This window comes from Erinaceus europaeus, chromosome 13 (assembly GCF_950295315.1).
Source record: "Erinaceus europaeus chromosome 13, mEriEur2.1, whole genome shotgun sequence".
NCBI classification, from domain to species: Eukaryota; Metazoa; Chordata; class Mammalia; order Eulipotyphla; family Erinaceidae; genus Erinaceus; species Erinaceus europaeus.
Genome location: NC_080174.1, coordinates 48,705,485 through 48,725,949, shown reverse-complemented (window position 1 = coordinate 48,725,949; position 20,465 = coordinate 48,705,485). Strand labels below are relative to the sequence as shown.

At 46.2% G+C, this 20,465-nt stretch overlaps 3 protein-coding genes and 1 long non-coding RNA gene across 7 annotated transcripts in view; 2 read left to right on the top strand and 2 right to left on the bottom strand.

Moving 5' to 3' along the window:
- Positions 1-14,377, top strand: part of BSDC1 (BSD domain containing 1) — a 34,265-nt gene extending 19,888 nt beyond the window's left edge. For all 3 annotated transcript variants that reach the window (XM_060205789.1, XM_060205788.1, XM_060205790.1), the window contains 2 exons: positions 10,005-10,108; positions 12,427-14,377. In XM_060205789.1, coding sequence (XP_060061772.1) covers positions 10,005-10,108; positions 12,427-12,459 — 137 coding nt within the window. In that variant the 3' untranslated portion in view covers positions 12,460-14,377. The remainder of the gene's footprint in view (positions 1-10,004; positions 10,109-12,426) is intronic.
- Positions 1-20,465, bottom strand: part of LOC132542810 (uncharacterized) — a 383,400-nt gene that overhangs the window by 351,218 nt on the left and 11,717 nt on the right. The window lies entirely within an intron of this gene.
- Positions 14,505-16,455, bottom strand: TSSK3 (testis specific serine kinase 3). Of its 2 annotated transcripts, none has more exons than XM_060205794.1 (2): positions 16,375-16,455; positions 14,505-15,214 (listed from the first exon to the last, which is right to left on the bottom strand). In XM_060205794.1, exons 1-2 carry the CDS (start codon positions 16,376-16,378, stop codon positions 14,553-14,555), a joined length of 666 nt encoding a protein of 221 aa, XP_060061777.1. In that variant the 5' UTR covers positions 16,379-16,455; the 3' UTR covers positions 14,505-14,552. The 2 variants fall into 2 exon arrangements, with proteins under 2 accessions (XP_060061777.1, XP_007523318.1); XM_007523256.2 differs by having other exon boundaries at positions 16,256-16,442.
- Positions 16,719-17,750, top strand: FAM229A (family with sequence similarity 229 member A). Its single transcript, XM_007523257.3, has 3 exons — positions 16,719-17,105; positions 17,167-17,313; positions 17,510-17,750. Exons 1-3 carry the CDS (start codon positions 16,972-16,974, stop codon positions 17,610-17,612), a joined length of 384 nt encoding a protein of 127 aa, XP_007523319.1. The 5' UTR covers positions 16,719-16,971; the 3' UTR covers positions 17,613-17,750.

The following is a 20,465-nucleotide window of genomic DNA, read 5'->3' as shown; positions in this document are numbered from 1 at the left end:
TACCATCTAACTCCCGGGTAGTAGTTTCTTTAGCTGTGCAAAAGCTTTTTAATTTGATTTAGTCCCATAGGTTTATGCTTGTCTCAGTCTTCTTTGTAATTGGTCTCCTTTCATTGAAGATGTCTTTAAAATTTATGCGGAAAAGAGTTCCGCTAATATTTTCCTCTAAGTATCTGATAGTTTGTGGTCTAACATCCAAGTCCTTGATCCACTTGGAATTTACTTTCGTATTTGGTGAAATATAGTGGTTCAGTTTCATTCTTCTGCATGTTTCAACCCATTGTTTCCAACACCATTTGTTGAAGAGACTCTGCTTTCCCCATTGAATAGTCTGGGCACCTTTGTCAAAGATTAGATGTCCATAGGTGTGGGGCCTTTCATCTATTTTTTTAAATATATATTTTTTTATTTATTAATGAGAAAGGAGGAGAGAGAGAAAGAACCAGACATCACTCTGGTACATGTGCTGCCAGGGATTGAACTCAGGGCCTCATGCTTGAGAGTCCAATGTTTTACCACTGTGCCACCTCCCAGACCACCCTTTCATCAATTTTAAGGTGTAAACATTACCTAAAATATGGATTTGTCTTACAATCACTGATATCTTAGATTCAACGAAGTAAGGTCAAATGTCAGGTCGTATGCTACTCGTACTGTAATGTATTTAATTCCTCACATCTCACAACCCAGTGAGGTCAGGATGCTGCCACTATTCTATACATGAAGACTATGCAGTATGGAAATGTTAAATGATTTACTCAGACTCATATGAACAGGAGGCACCAAGGCCATTTTCAGACCCAGGTGTGGTTGATTAAGCCCATGCCTTAACTAACACCATGTCAATTTCTTTTACTGTCTTTTTTTTTTTTAATTAGGATTAATGGTTTACAGTCAACAGTAAATACAGGTGTTGGTCCATGTGTAAAACTTGGTTTTTTGCAAAACATTCTAACCCCCAACTTAGGTCCTCCTCTACCATCATGCCAGGGCCTTAAATCCCCCCACACACACTCACACCCCTAATCTGTTTCAGCTTTTTTTTTTTAAGAAAAAATTTGTTATCTTTATTTATTGGATAGAGATTGCCAGAAATCTAGAAAAAGGGGGTGATAGAGAGGAAGAGAGACAGACACCTGCAGCCCTGTTTCACCACCTGCAAAGCTTTCCCCTGCAGTTGGGGACTGGGGTCTTGAACCCGGGCCCTTGTGCACTGTAACATGTGTGCTTAACCAGGTGTACCAACACCCAGCCCTTATTTATTATTATTTTTATTATTGATGAGAAAGATAGGAGAGAGGAAGTACCAGACATCACTCTGGTACATGTGCTGCCAGGGATCAAACTCAAAACCTCATGCTTGAGAATCCAATGCTTTATCCACTGCACCACCTCCTGGGCCACAACTCAGTTTTATCTTGGATTGGGAATCCCTATGACATTGATTGGTGTCACTCTCCCTGAGTGACCTTTCATTTAGCTCCCTAAACCTTAATTTTTTTTATGAAATAAACAAAGCATACACATGCATTTTGTTTTGTTTTTACTAGAGCACTGCTCAGCTCTGGTTTATGATGCTGCTGGGGATTGAAACTGGAAGTTTAGGCATGAAAGTCCTTTTACATAACCACTATGCTGATCTCCCCAGCCCCATACATGTACATTTTAAAGAAAAAATGAAAGTGAATATTAGTGAACTTGCTATGACCTAGCTTATGTAATAGAGCTTTAGTTTCTTATCTCTCTAATAGATTTTAAGCTGGAGACTCTGACTTTGCATCAAAGGGGAACTTCTCTAACTCCTTGAATTAAAAAGGACAGTAATAGTTCTAGCTTTCTGTTTATTTGTTCTTTGGTATTTGTTTGTTCAACTCTGGATGTGATGTTGCTGGCAACTAAACCCAGGACTTGGAGCCAAAGGCATAAAAGTCTTCTGCAGGACTGCTGTGCTATTTCCCTGGCTCCAGTGTTACCTTCTTTTCTTTTCCTTCCCTTCCTTCCTTCCTTCCTTCCTTCCTTCCTTCCTTCCTTCCTTCCTTCCTTTTTTTCTCTTTCTAAATCAGAGTGCTGCTTAGCTCTGATTTGGTGATATCAGGAATCAAACTTGAAACCTCTTTGCATGCAAGTCCTGTGCTTTAGTCCCTGACCCTCTGTTCATCTTTTTTTTTTTAATTATTTATTTCCCTTGTGTTGCCCTTGTTTTTATTGTTGTAGTTGTTGTTCTTATTGATGTTTGTTGTCATTGTTAGATAGGACAGAGAGAAATGGAGAGAGGCGGGGAAGACAGAGAAGGGGAGAGAAAGATAGACACCTGCAGACCTGCTTCACTGTCTGTGAAGGGACTCCTCTGCAGGTGGGGAGCCGAGGGCTTGAACCAGAATCCTCATGCTGGTCCTTGGTGCTTTGCTCCATGTGCACTTAACCCGCTGCCGCTACTGCCCAGCCTCCCCGCCCTTTTTTTTTTGCCATATTCAAAATTCCTCTCCAGGTAGAGCTTATTGTCAGGAAGACTGCTCTCAACTCCTCATGCACACATGCACCCTTGTCTTTGCTAGCACTTGCTACCAGTCAGTCACAAAGCTTGCCCAGCAAGGGTACCCTGATCTGCTGGCACAGTGAACAACTTGATTTGCTGTAGTGGATGAGAAATGGACCCTTCCCCACCCCTTCGCTGCTCCCAGATGGGAACTTTTGAATTTCCACTTTCTAAAACAGTGCTGTCTTCTCTGATTCAGTGAGGTCATCCATTGAGCCCTTACCTACTCTTTGTGAGACACTGAGGAGGGAGGGGCAAAAGCTTCAGTCTTTATGATGAAATATGAAGCGGGATGGGACAGACAAGGTACCAAAGGAGTTCAGAGAAAGAAGGAATTCCTGGGCATCAGCAGGTGTTTCACCGAGGAGACAGGCATTGTATTAGGAGAGTTGGAGGTAGATGCAGAGGGATGGTAGTCTAGCCTGAAGGGTGGTGCCAAGAGCAGGTAACAGAGGGCATGGGGTACATTTAAAAGCAGTGACCATAGTCCATTTTCTGTATTGTCTTCTAGGGGAGGGAGGAACAAGGTGAATGGGTTGGTTCAGAAATAGAAATTGGGGGCCGGGTGGTAGCACACCAGGTTAAGTGCACATAGTAAGAAATAGAAATTAAGAATTTTAAATCTTTCATAATGTTGCATGTGGTGTCATAAAGCAGCAGGGTGGGGTGGTTGGTGGCACACCTGGTTGAGTGCACACATTATAGTGTGCAAGGACATCCACCCCCCCCCCCCCGGGTTCAAGCACCCAGTCCCCACATGCAAGGGGAAGTTTCACAAGTGAAGTGCTACAGGTGTGTGACTGTTTCCCCCTCTTTACCTCCCCCTTTGCTTCTCAATTTCTCTCCGTCTCTATTCAAATTAAATGCATATTAGAAAATAAGCAGCAGGGCATGGAGACCAAGGGTTCAAGTTCTGGAGTCCGGACAGTTTGAGTTTATATGCCACATTTTGTTCATAAGCCATGTTGTTTCAGCAGTATTCCTGATCTCTGAGCTTCCATTACTCTGTAAGTTAAGAGTAATTATTTGGGGGGCCAGGTAGTGACGCACCTAGTTAAGCAGTCATGTTACAGTGTATAAGGGCCCAGGTTCAAGCTCCTGCAGAGGAAAAGCTTCACAAGTGGTGGGGGGGGGGGGCAATTATTTCATGATAGGTCTTTAAAAAGATACAAAAAATAGAGTAGTTGGAAAGTTGTCAGAGCTCTTTTTTAATTTTTTTAATTATCTTTCTTTATTGGATAGAGACAGCCAGAAATCGAGAGGGAAGAGGGAAATAGTGAGGGAAATGACAGAGAGACACCTGCAGCACTGCTTCACCACTTGCAAAGCTTTCAGCCTGCAGGTGAGGACTGGGGTTTTGAACCCAGGTTCTTGTGCATTATAACATGTGCGCTCAACCAGGTGCGTGTGCCACCACCCGGCCCCTCAGAGCACTTTCTATATGTGCTAATCACTCAATCCTCACAGGAGATGTGTAATTTTTGTTTGTTTTGTTTTGTTTTTGTTTTCTGGTAAGAAATTGATTACTCATTCACCCAGTAAATGTTTATGGAAGTGTAAGGAAGTTTTATGTGTGTGTATCTGTTTTTGTTGTTGTTGTTGTTGTTGTTGTAGCTGAGCGGGTAATGGCCTTGACAGATGGATGAGTGCTGGTTGGGTTGTCCTTGGAGGCTGGGCAGTGGCATTCTTTTTTTTTCCTGCCTCCAGGGTTATCACTGGTGCTCAGTGCCTGCACTACAAATCTACTGCTCCTGGAGGCCATTTTTCCCCTTTCTTTGTTGCTCTGTTGTTTATCGTTGTTGTTGTTCTTATTATTATTGTTGTTATTGCTGTCGTGGACAGAGAGAAACAGAGAGGAGGGGAAGACAGGGAGAGAAAGATAGATATCTGCAAACCTGCTTCACCGCTTGTGAAGCGACCCCCCTGCAGGTGGGGAGCCGAGGGCTCAAACTGGGAGTCGGGGTTCTTGCGCCCATTGCTTGCGCTTTAATAAATAAAATACATATATAAAAAAGTTTTTTAAAAAGAGTGACTGCCTCCCTTCTCCCTAATTATTTTTTTTTTCTGCCTCCAGGGTTATCATGGGGGCTCAGTGCCAGCACTACACTACAAGTCCACCTCTCCCAGGGGCCTTTTTTTTTTTTTCTTTTCCTGTATTCGATAGGACAGAGAGATATTGATAGGAGGGAGAGAAAGAGAGACACCTGCAGATCTGCTTCACCACTCATGAAGCATTCCCAGTGCAGGTAAGCTCGAACTTGGGTCCATGCACATAGTACTGTGTGTGCTTAGCCGAGTGCACCACCACCCAGCCCCCCAGCCTCCTTTTATGTCCACATGCTAGGATGGCATCATGGAGACTTGGTCCTTGAGTGTGGCAGTCTCTTGGAGTGTCCTCTCCACTAGGCCTCTCGGGGTTCCCAGATGATGCCTGTCATTGCAGAGCTGCTTCCCATCTGCATTTTGTCCCAAGATCCATTTGCTCTAAGAGAGTGAGCTCCACCAGCAGGGACAGGTGAGGAAAGACTGGGACAACCTGTGGTCTAGAAGGAGCCTTGGACTCCTGTCAGTGCCTTGCTTCACCACTGACTATTTGACCTGGAAGCAACTGTTAGGTCCATTTTTTCTCTTGGGAAGTGGGGATCTAATTAAACAGTAAGAATATCTGTGAGTGGGAGTAAAGTTAATAATTACCATCCTCCCAGCGGGATAGAGAATGGGAAAGCTATCAGGGGAGGGGGTGGGATATGGAGATTGGGCGGTGGGAAAAAATAATAATAATAATAATAATTACCATCCTTCATGAGTCCCTCATTATTGTACAAATCTTTTTTTTTTTTTTTTTTTGGAGAGAGGATGGGAAGACAGAGAGGGGGAGAGAAAGACACCTGCAGACTTGCTTCACCGCCTGTGAAGCGACTCCCCCTGAAGGTGGGGAGCTAAGGGCTTCTTGCGCCAGTTGCTTGCGCTTTGTGCCATGTGCGCTTAACCAGCTGTGCTACTGCTCAACTCCATCATTTCCTTTTTTTTATTTTAAATATATTTTATTCATTTTATTTTGTTTACCAGAGTACCACTTACCTCTGGCTTATGATGGTGCAAGGGATTGAACCTGGGACTTTAGAACCTCAGGCATAAAAGTCTTTTTTTTTATTTTTTATTTTTTATTTATTCCCTTTTGTTGCCCTTGTTTTATTGTTGTAGTTATTCTTGTTGTTGTCGTTGTTGGATAGGACAGAGAGAAATGGAGAGAGGAGGGGAAGACAGAGGGGGAGAGAAAGATAGACACCTGCTTCACTGCCTGTGAAGTGACTCCCCTGCAGGTGGGGAGCCAGGGTCTCGAACCAGGATCCTTGCGCTGTTCCTTGCGCTTTGTGCCATGTTCGCTTAGCCCACTGCGCCACCGCCAGACTCCCTACCAGACTCTTAAGATATGATATTCCAGGTACCAAATGGGGGCTTTAAGACCAGTGAGCCCCAGAAAAGGTCCAGAGGGTGGTTACTTGAACAAGTGCAATAGAACATAGTCAGTCCAAAGGCCTGGACTTACCTTCAACTGTGAGATGGACCTAATTATTCCTTCCTTTCTGAAGAGTGTTGGAAAGCCGGAAGACAATGAGAACTAGGAAAAGGCTTTGTCAGATGAGGAGGGCTCCATCTTTACCATGAGGCACTTTTCTTTTTCTTTTTCTTTTTAAAATATTTATTTATTTATTCCCTCTTGTTGCCCTTTGTTGTTTTATTGTTGTAGTTATTATTGTTGTTGTCGTTGTTGGATAGGACAGAGAGAAATGGAGAGAGGAGGGGAAGACAGAGAGGAGGAGAGAAAGATAGACACCTGCAGACCTGCTTCACCGTCTGTGAAGCGACTCCCCTGCAGGTGGGGAGCCGGGGTTCGAACGGGGATCCTTATGCCGGTCCTTGTGCTTTGCGCCACCTGCGCTTAACCCACTGCACTACAGCCCGACTCCCCATAAAAGTCTTTTGCATAACCATTATGCTATCTTCCCTGCCTTACATATACTTTTTTTTTTTAAGATTTTATTTATTTATTAATGAGAAAGATAGGAGAAGAGAGAGAAAGAACCTGACATCACTCTGGTACATGTGCTGCCGGGGATTGAACTTGGGACCTCATGCTTGAGAACCCAGTGCTTTATCTACTGCGCCACCTCCCAGACCACTTTACATATACTTTTTTTTAATTTTCCCTTTTGTTGCCCTTGTTGTCTTTTTATTGTTGTTGTAATTATTGTTGTTGTCGTTGTTGGATAGGACAGAGAGAAATGGAGAGAGATGGGGAAGACAGAGAGGGGGAGAGAATAATAGACACCTGCAGACCTGCTTCACTGCTTGTGAAGCGACTCCCCTGCAGGTGGGGAGCCGGGGGCTCGAACCCGGATCCTTACGCCGGTCCTTGCACTTTGCGCCACCTGCGCTTAACCTGCTGAACTACCGCCCAACTCCCTTTACATATACTTTTTTTAAAGGAACTAGTTTTTGTAGTGTTTTTTGTTTTACTGGTTGCAGTGCACCTCAGCTTATTTCTAAAAACCAAGAATTAAAAGCAAAACATTTTAACAAATGAAAACAAGATGAATCCAATCAAGTAGGAGGAAAATTCCGACTACTCTATAATCTCTACAGAGCTGTTTTTGTTGTTTGTTTCTCTTTATTTATGGGATAGAGAAAGCCATAAATTGAGAGGGAAGGGAATGATAGAAAAGGAGAAAGACAGAGAGACACCTACAGCACTGCTTTACCACCTGCAAAGCTTTCCCCCTGCAGGTGGGGACTGGGGGCTCAAACCCAGGTCTTTGTGAATTGTAGCATGTGCGCTCAACCAGGTGCACCACCACCCGGCCCCTGTTGTCTGTTTTTTATAGTTTTTTTTTCTTAGTTATAACTTTCTCTTGGTCTTCAATATTGCTGTAAGAATTTATGCTCAAAAGTAAATAAAAGAATTAATACTCAAATGCAAATATCTAGAGTGTTTGTCAAATGTAGACAGATGTCAGAACCACAGGATTAGGGACTGGCCAGATCACAAATATTTTAGACTTCTGAGGTGTGCCATGTCTATTCCAGTTACTCAGCTCTGCTGTTGTAGCATGAAAACAATGGCCATGACTATGTCCAAAACTTTACTTCCCAAAAATGTCAGCAGGCTGAATTTGCCAACCTCAGTTTAGAGAAAGGGACCAAGGTTATTGCTGATTATAAACTATGTGTTCTAGGCATTGAGAACACATAATAAATAAATAAATAAATAAATAAATAAATAAATAAAACCAAGGCTGGTTGAGCACACACATTACAGTGCACAAGGACCAAGGTTCAAGCCCCTAGTCCTCACCTGCAGGGGGAAAGCTTTGCAAGTGGTGAAGTAGTGCTGCAGGTGTCTCTCTTCCCTAGCCCTCTCAATTTCTGTCTCTATCCAATAAATAAAACATTTAAAAATAGAGAAAAAAGAAAACAAACATGTTAATTCCTATTATTGGACAATAAGTGTATTACATTTGATTATGTAGTATTTTAAGCAGCAGTTAAGAAAATACGATAGACAAAAGAACAACTAGGGCAGGGACAGACAGCATAATGGTTATGCAAAGAGACTCTTACACCTGAGGCTCCAAAGTCCCTGGTTCAATCCCTGTATCACCAAAATCCAGAGCTGAACAGTGCTCTGGTTTAAAAAACAACAACAATTAGAGCAGAGTAAGGGAAGTGGGCTACAATTTCAAGTAGTAAGGTTAGAGTAGACCACATTTAGATGAAGAGATCCAAGCGACAGTATGAAGGAGATGAGGAAGGTGGTCTGTGAATTTCTAAGGAAGAGTTTCAGGGACAAAGAACAGCCTGTAAAGGACCTAAATTGGTAATGTGCATGGCATGTTCTGAGGAGATAAGGCTCATGTTTTATTTCTCCTAGAAGGCTCCTACAGCTTCTTGGGAACTTCTGAGCCAATGGATATCTCTACTATTCATTAACTTGTTTCTTCTCAATTAATAATTTGTATAGTTTGCTACTGTATATAAATGTTCTACAGTGCAGTAGGGATAGATAGCATAATGCTTATGCAAAGAGACTCATGCCTGAGGCTCCAGGTTCAATTCCCCACACCATCAAAAGCCAGAGTTGAGCAGTATTCTGGTAAATAAATAAGTATTCTATAGTGTAACCTGGAAAAGTCACATCATGTTCCATCATGTGACCTCACTTTTTTTTCTTTAAATTTTCATCACTATAGGAGCACTGTGAGATTCACTGTAGTGAATGTCCTTTTGGCTAAAATTTTTTTTACTGAAATCACTATTTTTCCTTAGACTCTATTTCTAAAAATGGGATCACTGACCATTTTTAGTGACTGAAAGAAGACTGTAAAAACCCTTTGGGGCTGGGGAGATAATATAATGATTTTGCAGAAACACTTCCATGCCTGTGGCACCAAAGGTCCCAAGTTCAATCCCCAGCACCACCATAAGCCAGAGCTGACCAGGTTCTGGTTAAAATGTGTGTATGTGGGAGTCGGACGGTAGCACAGTGGGTTAAGTGCAGGTGGCACAAAGTGCAAGGACTGGCGTAAAGATCCTGGTTTGAGCCCCCCAGCTCCCCACCTGCAGGGGAATCCCTTCACAGGCGGTGAAGCAGGTCTGCAGGTGTCTGTCTTTCTCTCCCCCTCTGTCTTCCCCTCCTCTCTATTTCTCTCTGTCCTATCCAACAACAACAACATTAATGACAACAATAATAATAACTATAGCAATAAAATAACAAGGGCAACAAAAAGGAATAAATAAATATTAACTAAGTAAAAAAAATAATAATGGTTAAAAAATGTGTGTGTGTTTAAAAAAAAAAAACGTTGATGTATATTTATCAGACACCTTTTAAAGAATGACATAGGGAGCCAGGTGATGATGTACCAGTTAAGCTCACATTACAGTGTACAAGGACCCAGGTTTAATACCCTGGTTCCCACCTGCAGGGGGAAAGCTTCACAAGTGGTGATGTAGGGCTGCAGGTGTCTCTCTGTCTCTTCCCCTCTGTATCTCCCCCCTCCTCAATTTGTCTCTATCTAAAAATAAATGAAATTAAAAAAGAATGTTAGGGCTGCCGGGCAGTAGCTCACCGGGTCAGGCACACATGACATGAAGTGCAAGGAGATCCATACAAGGACTTGCAAGCTCCCGGGTTCCTGCCTGCAGAAGACACACGACACAGGCAATGAAGCAGGTGTCTGTCTTTCTTTTCCCCTATCTTTCCCTCCTCTCTGAATTTCTCTCTGTCCTGTCCAATAAAATGGAAAAAAAAAATGTCTTCCAGGAGCAGTGGATTCGTAGTGCCGACACTGAGCCCCAACAATAACCCTGGAGGCAAAATAATTAGAAAAAAAGAATGTTATAAACCTCAGCTACAACCTTTTCTTACAACCTTTCTCACCATTCACACTGTGAATCATGGTTCTAGGTTCAAGCACAGACATCAGTGAAGACTGGGAGAAGGATTTTGACTTGGACATGACTGAAGAAGAAGTACAGATGGCACTTTCCAAAGTGGATGCCTCTGGGGAGGTGAGTGTACCTGGTTGGCCACAGAGAAGTGAGCCCACTGATCTGGGGGTGTAAAGCCTTTACATTTTAAGTTGTCTCCATTTCTACCTGTGGTGGCAGGGTGCCTGAAAGGAGCCAGGACCTCCCACAAGGCCCTAAACAGTTGTCATCAGTAGGTTCTGCCTCCCCTTAATTCCAAGGTAGATAGATGGGAAAAGTTCCAGTCTATCAAAATCATCAGAGGAACTACTAAAAACTACAGATGCCAAACCCTGCCCCATATCTCCTGGTCCCCGTGTGTTGAACCTAAGCAAATTCCTGACCAAGCAAAAGATACTGTGATCTAGAGCAAGTTCATGGCCTGAACCTCTGTTAAGAATTATAAGCATAACGCTGGACATACTGCTCACCAGGCAGAGCATGTACCTTGTGGTGCACACAGCAGAGGTTGAAGCCCTGGCACCATCGCCAGTGCTGTGCTGTCTCTTCCTCTGTCTATATCTGTCTTTATCTGTTTCTCATGTATGGGATCAGAATGAAAAAGCAGCCAGGGAACTGTGAAATTGCACATATGCAGGGCCTTGACTCTGGCGGGGGGAAGCTTACTAGCTGTGATAGGAAAATGGAAGCACTGATAGATGTTACTAAAACCACCACAAACCGTTAGTTCAGTTATAAACTGAGGCCTTGTTACTCTACTCTCATTATTCACTACCTCTCAAAATTAAGAATGGGATTCTCATTTTGAATAAGAGATGAGGTGGGGGGGAAGCTCTCACAGCTATTAAATGTGACAAGACTAAGGCTGCAATCCACATGTCTGATTCAAATCAATGTTAACTTCCACTTCATACAAGAACCATATGAGTGGTCCAGGAGATGGCACAGTAGATGATAAAGCATTGGACTCTCAAGCATGAGGTCCCAAGTTCAATCCCTGACAGTACATGTACCAGAGTGATGTCTGGTTCTTTCTCTGTCTCTCCTCCTATCTCTTATGAGTAAATAAAGTCTTTAAAAGCAAAAAAGGACCACATGATTCCTTCATCATGTTCATGAGCATGACATCAAGAAGTGAATGAATTAGACATTAAAGACCTGTTTTTTTTTCTTACTGGGAAACTTCCCCAAGACTAGTTTGGCCTGTGACTGACCTGACTATACCTAGGATAGAGAAAGCACATGGTACCCTATCAGGCCACGAGGGACTGTTTGCTTCTGTGTCTTTGCAGCCACACCCTTTGCCATGACACCCCCTTTATTTTTTTTTTTTTAATTCAGAGCATGACTCAATTCTGGGTTATGGTGGTGCTGGGAATAGAACCTGGGACCCTGCAGGCATACAGTTTGTTTTGTTTGTTTGTTTGTTTTGCCACCAGGGTTATCACTGGAGCTCAGTTCTGGCACTATGAATCCACTGCTCCTGGAGGCCTTTTTTTTTTTTCTCCCCATTTTATTCGATGGGACATAGAGTAATTGAGAAGGGAGGGGAAGATAGAGAGGAACAGAGAAAGATAGACAACTGCAGACCTGCTTCACTGCTTGCCTAGTGTCCCCACTGCAGGTGGGGAGTGTGGGCTCGAAGCCAGGTCCTTGCACATAGTACTATATGCACTTAACTGGGTGCGCCATGGCCCCTTTTTATACACAGCCATTAAGCTCTCTCCCTAACTTTTTTTTTTTTTTGAGAGAGAGACCAGAACACACCAGTTCTTACATATACATTGCCAAAAATTGCACCTGGGACCTCATATATACAAGTCTTGTGCTCTCTCTACTGCTATCTCCCTGACCCCGCAGCCTTCTGTAAGCGCTGACACATGATATACTTGAACATAGTCCTTCTATAATCTGTCATAGCAATAGGCCTAGAGAAAGTTGCCTGGGGAGGCTTCAGCTGGGCACTGGATGCCAGATGCCCTGGTGAAGACCCTGTGGGCTCCTGTAGCCCAGTGCCACCCTTGCTTCCAACTAGTATTATTCTCAAGTCCTCTGCCTCTTAGGGCTGTATTCTTATCTGCTTAGCAAGAGACAAGTTCTCCTTAAAGGATTGACTGCCTTGGTTTCCAATGACATGGCTTCCCTTTTATTGTCAAATGCTGGTTGGTAGAAGCATTTTCTTTGGGTCTGGAACTATCAGAGCAGCAGACACACCCCTTAAACTGAAGACAGCTTGGCTCCAGAAAGTCATTTTCATAAGGAGTGGAGTATGACCCAGGGAGGGAGGGAGGTGGGGGGATGGCTATCCTAGAATGGAGGCTGCAGGGGGAGGCTGGGTCTGGGCTAGACTCAGAGAAGTAATGGTGTTTGTGCTCTCCATTATCCCCTCCTGTTTGCAGCTGGAAGACGTAGAGTGGGAGGACTGGGAATGAGGGAAGCCAGAATGAGCACCTCCCCCACCCACAGCACCTCCCACCACCCTTGCTCGTCTCATCCCAGCCTCGGAAGACACTTGAGAATGTCCCCCAAATGACCTCTGTCAACAAGAACTTTGGGCACAGATTCTGAGTTATACCCTGTTGGACCTTTGGGCCTCCACTTACATCTGGGAAGAGGCTCACTAAATCCAAGTCAGGAACTCTGATCTGTGCCAACCTTACGATGACTTAAGGGGAAGGGAACCTACCCCCCTCACCAGAAGAGCCTACATTTCTCTGCTAAACACCCACTGTTCCTGGATACTCTTGATGGGGAGTCCCAAAGGGTAGCTCTCAGCCCTCTCCTGTATAGACAGAAGCTAACCCCCACCAGTCTCTTGAAGGCAACTAAGAAAACGCACTCTGTTCGTCATAGGCAGACAAGGAAGACCATGTCACCTGTCCTTGGCTAGACAGAGATAGTGAGTAAATTCTGATTCCTATCCCAATGGGTAAGAGGCATTTGCTTCTCTGGGGAATCTCCCCAACTCAGCTATTTTTCATTCCTGGAAACCTTCCTTATGGTTCAAAATCTAGAGACCAAACCCTGAGTTCCCACACCTCCTTCCTTTCATCCAGTCCAGGCTGGTATGCCCCCTTCTTACCCAGGGGCTTCTTCATGTCAGTGCACCCAAGTCCTTAGCCCGGCTGTGCCACCTGCAAGAGTCTTCTCTTGCATTTATTCCCCTCCCCCAAGAAGGGAGGAGACCACTTCAAGCCCTCCTGTGCATTGCCTGGTGTGGGATACCTTGTCCAAGCAGCAGCCCGCCCTGACTCCCCAGTTAGCTTAGAACACACGCCAGCTACCAGCGGTACAGAGCAGTGATGAAAGCCGAATACTTACAGCTCTGGTAAGCCCAGCCTCTCCACCTTGACCCTTCTGCTTCATGAAGGAAACCAGAAGGGCTGAACTTGTTGACTCTCGTCAGGCTTCTGCAAAAGCTCTCCTTTGTACAGACAGACCAGTCCTTGTGGCTCTTTCTCACCTTCCACTCTTGGGGAAATGAGGGGCTGCAGGAATCCCTGGAGGCCCTGGTGCTTCACAGTGCTGCTCTGGTGTTTCTTGGAGTCTGATGTGTTCGTGATTTAAAGGGATCGTGGTCAGGGATGCCAAGAGGGTGATGGTCACATCCACATCAAACCTTCAGTGAGGGTGGGATGTAAAGAGTGCTGAATCTTTTTTTGGTTTCGATGGGATGGGATTTTTTTTTTCTCTTTGTAATTATTTCTTTAGACTAATTAACCTTTTGGTTGTTTGTGCAATATTGTATATTTTAAATTATAATGCATCTCCCCAGAGTATTTTGTAGCCAGGAAAAGAAAAAAAAAAAAAAGATTCTAACAGCTGTTAGTTTTATAATTAAAAAAGAAAGAAAAAAAGAACTTTGTCCTGAACCTTTTCCAGACTTGCCATTAACAGCATTAAAGAGATTCAGCAGAAGCTGTAAGTTGTCTAGGGGTCTGTTCTTCTCCCCTGCAGCAACTATCTGGAAGCAGGGGCAGGACACAAACCACGTTTGGGGTTAACATCCTACTTGGAACCCGAAGGGGCCTGGGGGTGAATAGCAGGGACCCTGAGAAGTCCCCTACTTATCCCAGACTTAGTTTTACCTTTAGGATGAGAAAGGACCAGGGCCCCCAATAGGCCTCTTACCAAGAGAAGGAGTCAAGAGGCCTTTGTTTCTGTATTCCCAAAACTTCTGCTTTTATTTGGAAAGCAAGTTGCAAACAAGAGTGGTTCCAGTTGATTTCGGTCATTTCTCCTCTCCTCCCCCTGTGTGTTTATGATTTTGGGGTCTATTTTTAACTTTTAAACACCTTGCTTTGTATGAAAATCACTTGTCAGTCATAATAAAAGGGAAGCTTGAATGAGGCCCTCTGGTTCCATGAAGATCTTTAAAGAAAAAGGAAGGAAGACTGGGGAGGGTGTAGGTAAGTTCTAGGGTAAGTAAACCTAAAGTGTAAAATATATATCACCATTTTAGAAGCGGGTTTTTGAATTTGCTTTCTCCCCCTACTTTATTGGGGAGGACTTGCCATTGCTTTTATCAAGTGCTCGCTAGCCATGGATGCCAACTAACTTCTTCAATGGAAGGCCGGAGAATCATGTCTGGATCCAGGAGCCTCTTGAGCAGGTCCTGGCATTCAGCCGAGATGCCCAGATGAGTAGGGAAGGACACCCCCTTCTGCTGCTGCCACAGCATCTTGGGGATGTCGGTGTCATCAAAAGGTAGGCTGGCACAAAGCATGACATACAAGACCACGCCCATGCTCCAAACATCTCCCTTCCTGCTGTCATGGGGAATGCCCTGCAGCACTTCAGGGGCGGCATAAGCTGTGCTGCCGCAGAAGGTCTGGCTCAGCTCCCGGCGTGATTTGGGTAACACCTTGGCAAAGCCAAAGTCGGTCAGCTTCAGGTTGAAGCCCTGCAACAAGGCATTCTCACATTTGAGGTCCCGGTGGGCCACACCACAGCCGTGGCAGTAGCGGATGGCCTCAACCATCTGACGGAAGAGGGCCTTAGCCCGGCTCTCGGGTAGCGGCCCTCCATTCAGCACACAGTCAAAGACGTCACCTCCCTCAGCCAGTTCCATCACCAGGTAGATTTTCCCGTCAGCAGACTCCAGCATTTCATATACCTGGATGATGTTCTTGTGATCCAGGGTACGGACAATCTGGAGCTCTCGAGGCAGGAATCTCTGGATAAACTCTGAGGAAAAAGATATTACAAAGATGAGACACCAGTTCTGGGGTTTTTTTGTTTGTTTGTTTGTTTTTGTTTTGTTTTGTTTTGTTTTGGTTTGGTTGGTTGAACTAACAGGAAGAGGGAACCAGAATATCACTATATGGCACATGTGTTGTCAGGGATAAAACTCAAGACCTCATGCTTGGAACTTTTAACACTTGATCCACTCTCAGACCAGGTCCTGTCTGCTAGCAGTCTACCTAGCAAGCTTAGGTCTTGTTCTTTGGTTCCCTTTAACAGTCTTAAATGTCTAGCTACTGAGACATTACAAAGAATGTTCACCTCATTAACTTTTTTTTTTTTTGCTTTTTTATCATGAGATGGGTTTGTACATACATGACTTCACTGCAGGCAGAGCCCTTCAAATATGACAAAGGGGAAAGAACACGGCACTGGACCTCCCACCAGTGGTGTAGTATTCTATGGAGCATTCTGGGGGCTCAAACCCAGGCCAAGCACATAGCAAGGCAGTTCCCCCACCAGGTGAACTATCTCTCCACCCCCTTACTTCATAATGTCTACAATCTGCCCATGTCAGGAGCTGCTGTGGTGGCCTAAAAGTGCTTTAAGCCATTGAACTCAAATTATGAGGCATAATTTGCCCACAGCATGGTGAACCAGGTCCCCTCACCCCCATCCATTCCATGTTCCATCTCAGTCTGCCTTGATAACCAGCTACTGCCCTATGTAACCCTGGCCATGACTGCTGGCACAGCAAAGACTTGTGCCTGGATTAGGAAAAGCCCTAGCAGGTCTGGGTTCTGCTTCTGAGAACCCTTCCCCTGACACTTTTAATCGAGTTTTTGGAAGAGTGGTGTTCCTGAACATCCCAGCACATAGTCTCTCTCTCTCTCTCTCCCTCCCCCCTTCCTCCCTCCCCTCCTCCTCCCGCTACCTCTACCTCTCTCTCCCTAGTTGGTTCCAAATTAAGGAGGATGGAATCATCCTTCTGAAAAGGACACACCCACCCACCTCATGCAGCCCTCCAAAGGGGCCCCGGCTCACCTTCTGGCCCTCCCATTTTGTCAATAATTTTAATTGCCACTTTTCTTTGGTGTTTTTTGGAAAATGCCTCTTTGACTTTTGAGTAGGTCCCTTCCCCAATGGTCTTGCCCAGCTGGTACCCATTGGAGAGCAGAAAGTCCTCCATGCTGTCTAGCGCCTCCTTCCTTCCTGTCACCCTCTCAGCTCATGCTGCCTCTGTGAGGCAGCTCTACTCCACCATCGCCCTTGGTCGGCTCCTATTCCCCCCAAGGACTTCATCCGCAGCCGCTCCCAGCGCTACCACATTCTCCGTCTGGACACAGCAGCCGCCGCGGTGGTGAAGAGGGAGAGGGCCAGACATTTTAAAATCTCCCGTCCAATTATGATGTAAAGACTGTGTGACCCTTGTCCAAAATGGGCAGTGCCCCTACCTGTCCTCACCACCACCAGCCCCAAACCAAGCCGGGTAGTCATCTCCGCGCCCCCGCGCCGCCCGGCCAGAGAAGGGGCCACTCGGCGCGGGAAGCCGGTGCGGGGCCCCGGGCTCCGCTCGCTAGACGTCGCCCCGCGGAAGGCCGGCTGGGGGTCCACGGCGTCCCGCGTCGATGCGCCATGGCCAGGGCCCTTCGGCCCCCGGCTCGCGGCCGCGCTAGGTGCGGGGGCGTCCCGAAGCGGCTGGGGCTTCCCCGGCGAGAGGAACGGGCTCTGTGAGGTCAGCGCGCCGGCCCCGGGTCACAATGCAGCAGCCCCCGACGCCCGGGCCCGGACGCGCCGCAGACACCAGCCCGGCTCCGCCCGGACCGGAGCGTCCTCGCGCGGCCAGGGCTCGGGCAGCTGCTTCCAGCCTTGGACCGGCCTCGGCCTCCGGCAGGTGAGCGGTGCGGGGCGGCGCGGGGGGCCCCGGAGCTGCCTGACCGCTTCTCCCCGCGCAGAGCGCCCCGGGGCCTGGACATGAGCGCCCAGGAGCCCCCGCAGGGTCGGAGATTCCCCATTGAGGCCGGAGACTCCCCTGGTCTTGCCGCCGCCCCTGAGTCCCAGGACAGCCCGGAGCCGGTAGCTACGGAGCATAACCCGGTCAGGTGAGGCCGGCGGCGGCCCGCCCCTGCCCCTGCCCCCCAGCTCCCGCCAAACCCGGGCGCCGCCCCATCCAACCTCCACCGCGGACTCGCCGCCCCGCCCCGCGACCGACAGCTTCCAGACGCTCGCCCCGATGTCCCCCCAGCTGGACCCTGTCCTCAGCGCCGTTTGTCTGTCTGTCGCGCCCCGCACCCCCAGGCCGCTTCGCCGCTGCCCGGGCTGCCACTGCCTGACGCTACTGCACGTGCCCATCGACGTCTACCTGGCCATGGGCGGGAGCCCCCGGGCCCGTGCCACCTGAAAGCCGGCAGACGGGGACGAGGCCCGTGGGGGCCACCACGCTGAGGTCGCGCTCGCCGAGCACGAGACAATGATGCACATTTTTAAATAAAAGAATGATGCACATTTTAATAAAGCACAGCATAAACTGTTCTTTCCACTCCCGGCTGGCCGTGTGAGTCTATCCCGTCCGATTGGCCCAGAGACTTTCCCACCACCACCTGCCCAGTCCAATAGCGTCTCCCTTTGCTCCGTTGCTTCCCTCGGAATCTCAGACCAGAGGCTTGCGCTTTGTGTGTGGGTGGGGGGTGGGGGGTAGCCTTTATTTCACCTCGGTCCGGCCCTCATCACTTTGCCAGCCGTCTTCCTGATTCTTGAGCAAAAATCACTTAACTGTGCCTGCCTGGAGACTCTCAACTGGAGGGCAGGGGTAAATAGCATAATGGTTATGCAAAGAGCCTCTATGCCTGAGACTCCAAAGTCCCAGGTTTAGTCCCCTGCACCACCATAAACCAGAGCTGAACAATGCTCTGGTGAAAGAAAGAGAAAGAAAAAGAAAGGAAGAAAGAGTTTCAACTGAAGGGAGTGAACAGTTTATAGCAGACCCAATTCACTCAGCCAAGACGGACTTGGGCCTCGTTTGTGTAATCTTTGTGACCCTCCCCTCTGGCTTTGTCGGAGGTGAGGTAGTTAGGGAATGGCCATCCACCTTGAACTTTGGTGTTTTTTTTTTTAAGATTTTATTTATTAATGAGAACGATAGGAAAAGAGAAAGAAAGAACTAGACATCACTCTGGTACATGTGCTGCCAGGGATCAAACTCGGGACCTCATGCTTGAGAGTCCAGTGCTATATCCACTGCACCATCTCCCAGACCATAAACTCTGGTTTCTTCTAGGATTAGTGGGACCAGAAAAAGACTGGGGAGAAAGTCGTTTAGAATACATTTGGGGAAAAAAAAAAAAAGTGGTCTGGGAGGTGGTGCAGTGGATAAAGCATTGGACTCTCATGTATGAGGTCCTGATTTCAATCCCCAGCAGCACATGTACCAGAGTGATTTCTGGTTCTTTAACTCTCTCCTATCTTTCTAATAAATAAAATCTTTAAAAAGAAAAAAGGGGAGCAGAAGTAGATAGCATAATGGTTATGCAAACAGTCTCATGCCTGAAGCTCCAAAGTCCCAGGTTCAATCCTCTGCACCACCATAAGCCAGAGCTGAGCAGTGCTCTGGTAAAAAAAAAAAAAAAAAAAAAAATTTTTTTTTGATTGGGTGAGGGTAGATAGCATAATGGTTATGCATAGAAATTCTCATGCCAGAAGTCCCAGGTTCAATCCCCACACCACCAACATAAGCCAGAGCTGAGTACTGCTCTGGTAAAGAAAAGAAAAAAAAAAAAAAAAAAACCTTTGAGACTTACTCCACTCCATCATCTATTAAGTTTTGTTGTTGCTGTTCATAGTGTTCCCATGATAGTACCAGGGGTCAAGGCATGTGGTGTGTCCACTAAGCCACTTGCTGTGCCCCTGATTAGCCCATCTTCGGTCCCATTACACACTCTGGGTCAATTATCACTGTCCAGGAGATGGGAGGCTATAATTGCCCAGACAGAGCCATAGGTAAGCCCATATTGAGGAACAAGCATGGCAAGTGACTGGCAGAATCAGCATCATCATAAAAGTATGGATAGAGATGGAGAGAAAGCAGAGGCCAAGTGGTGGTGCACCTGGTTAATTAAGTGCACACCTTACAGTGCACAAGGATCCAGGTTCAAGCCCCTGGTCCTGCAGGGGGAAAGCTTTACAAGTGGTGAAGCAGGGCTGCAGGTGTCTCTCTGTCTCTATAATAAATTTAAAAATATATTTAAAGAAGAGAGAGATGGAGAGAAAGTATTCCAGGAGTACAGACAGCTTGTGCAGACAGCTTTTCCCCTCAGTACCTGAGGGGAAAAGAAGCCTAAGAGGGTGAATAGATGTGTTGGGAGCAAGTATATCATCTCTGTTCCACGGCAATGAGGATCCCTGGGCGGTATGACCAGGAGTTAGGCGCTAGGTTCAAGTTCAGGCTTTGTCCCAGGAGTCTAACCAGACAGGCCTAAGAAGGGCACTGAGGATTCAGCAGTGAACTTGACAGATACAGTCCTTGGCCCTCATGGAACTCACATGAATTAGCAATAGCAACCAAGAAGCCTCAAGCAGGCAGGCATTCTCTTCTCTGGACCCATTTCTTCACTGGTGAAAAAAGGTATCAGATGATCTCTATGAACCCTACAAGTCCCAAAATACCAAATCCCTTCCCATTCTTCCTTTTTCTCTTACCTCCCTCACTTCCTTTATTTTTTTAAAACTTTTTTATTATCTTTATTTATTGGATAGAGACTATTAAAAATTCAGAAGGAAGGGGGAGACAGGAAGAGGCAGACATGTGCAGCACTGCTTCACCACTCACAAATCTTTTCGCCCGCAAGTGAGGACAGGGGGCTCAAACCTGAGTCCTTGTACACTGTAACACTGTGTACTCAACCAGGTGTGCCACCACCCAGCCCCCTGTTTATCTGTGTTTTATAAAGGTTCTTTTTGCGGGATGTGGGGCAGAGCATTGCTTAGCTCTAGCTTATGGTGGTTGTGGGGTTTGAACTCAGGACCTGGGAGCCTCAGACATAAGAGTTTGTTTGCATAACCATTATGCTATATCCCCCATCCCCTATTTTTATTTTATTTTATTGCCACCAGGGTTATCATTGGAGCTTGGTGTCTACATCATTAACCCACTGCGCCCGGTGGCCATTTTTCCTTTTTTTTTTAATATTTATTTTTTTATTCCATTTTGTTTCCCTTGTTTTATTGTCGTGGTTATTTTTTTTTTTTTTTGTTCCTC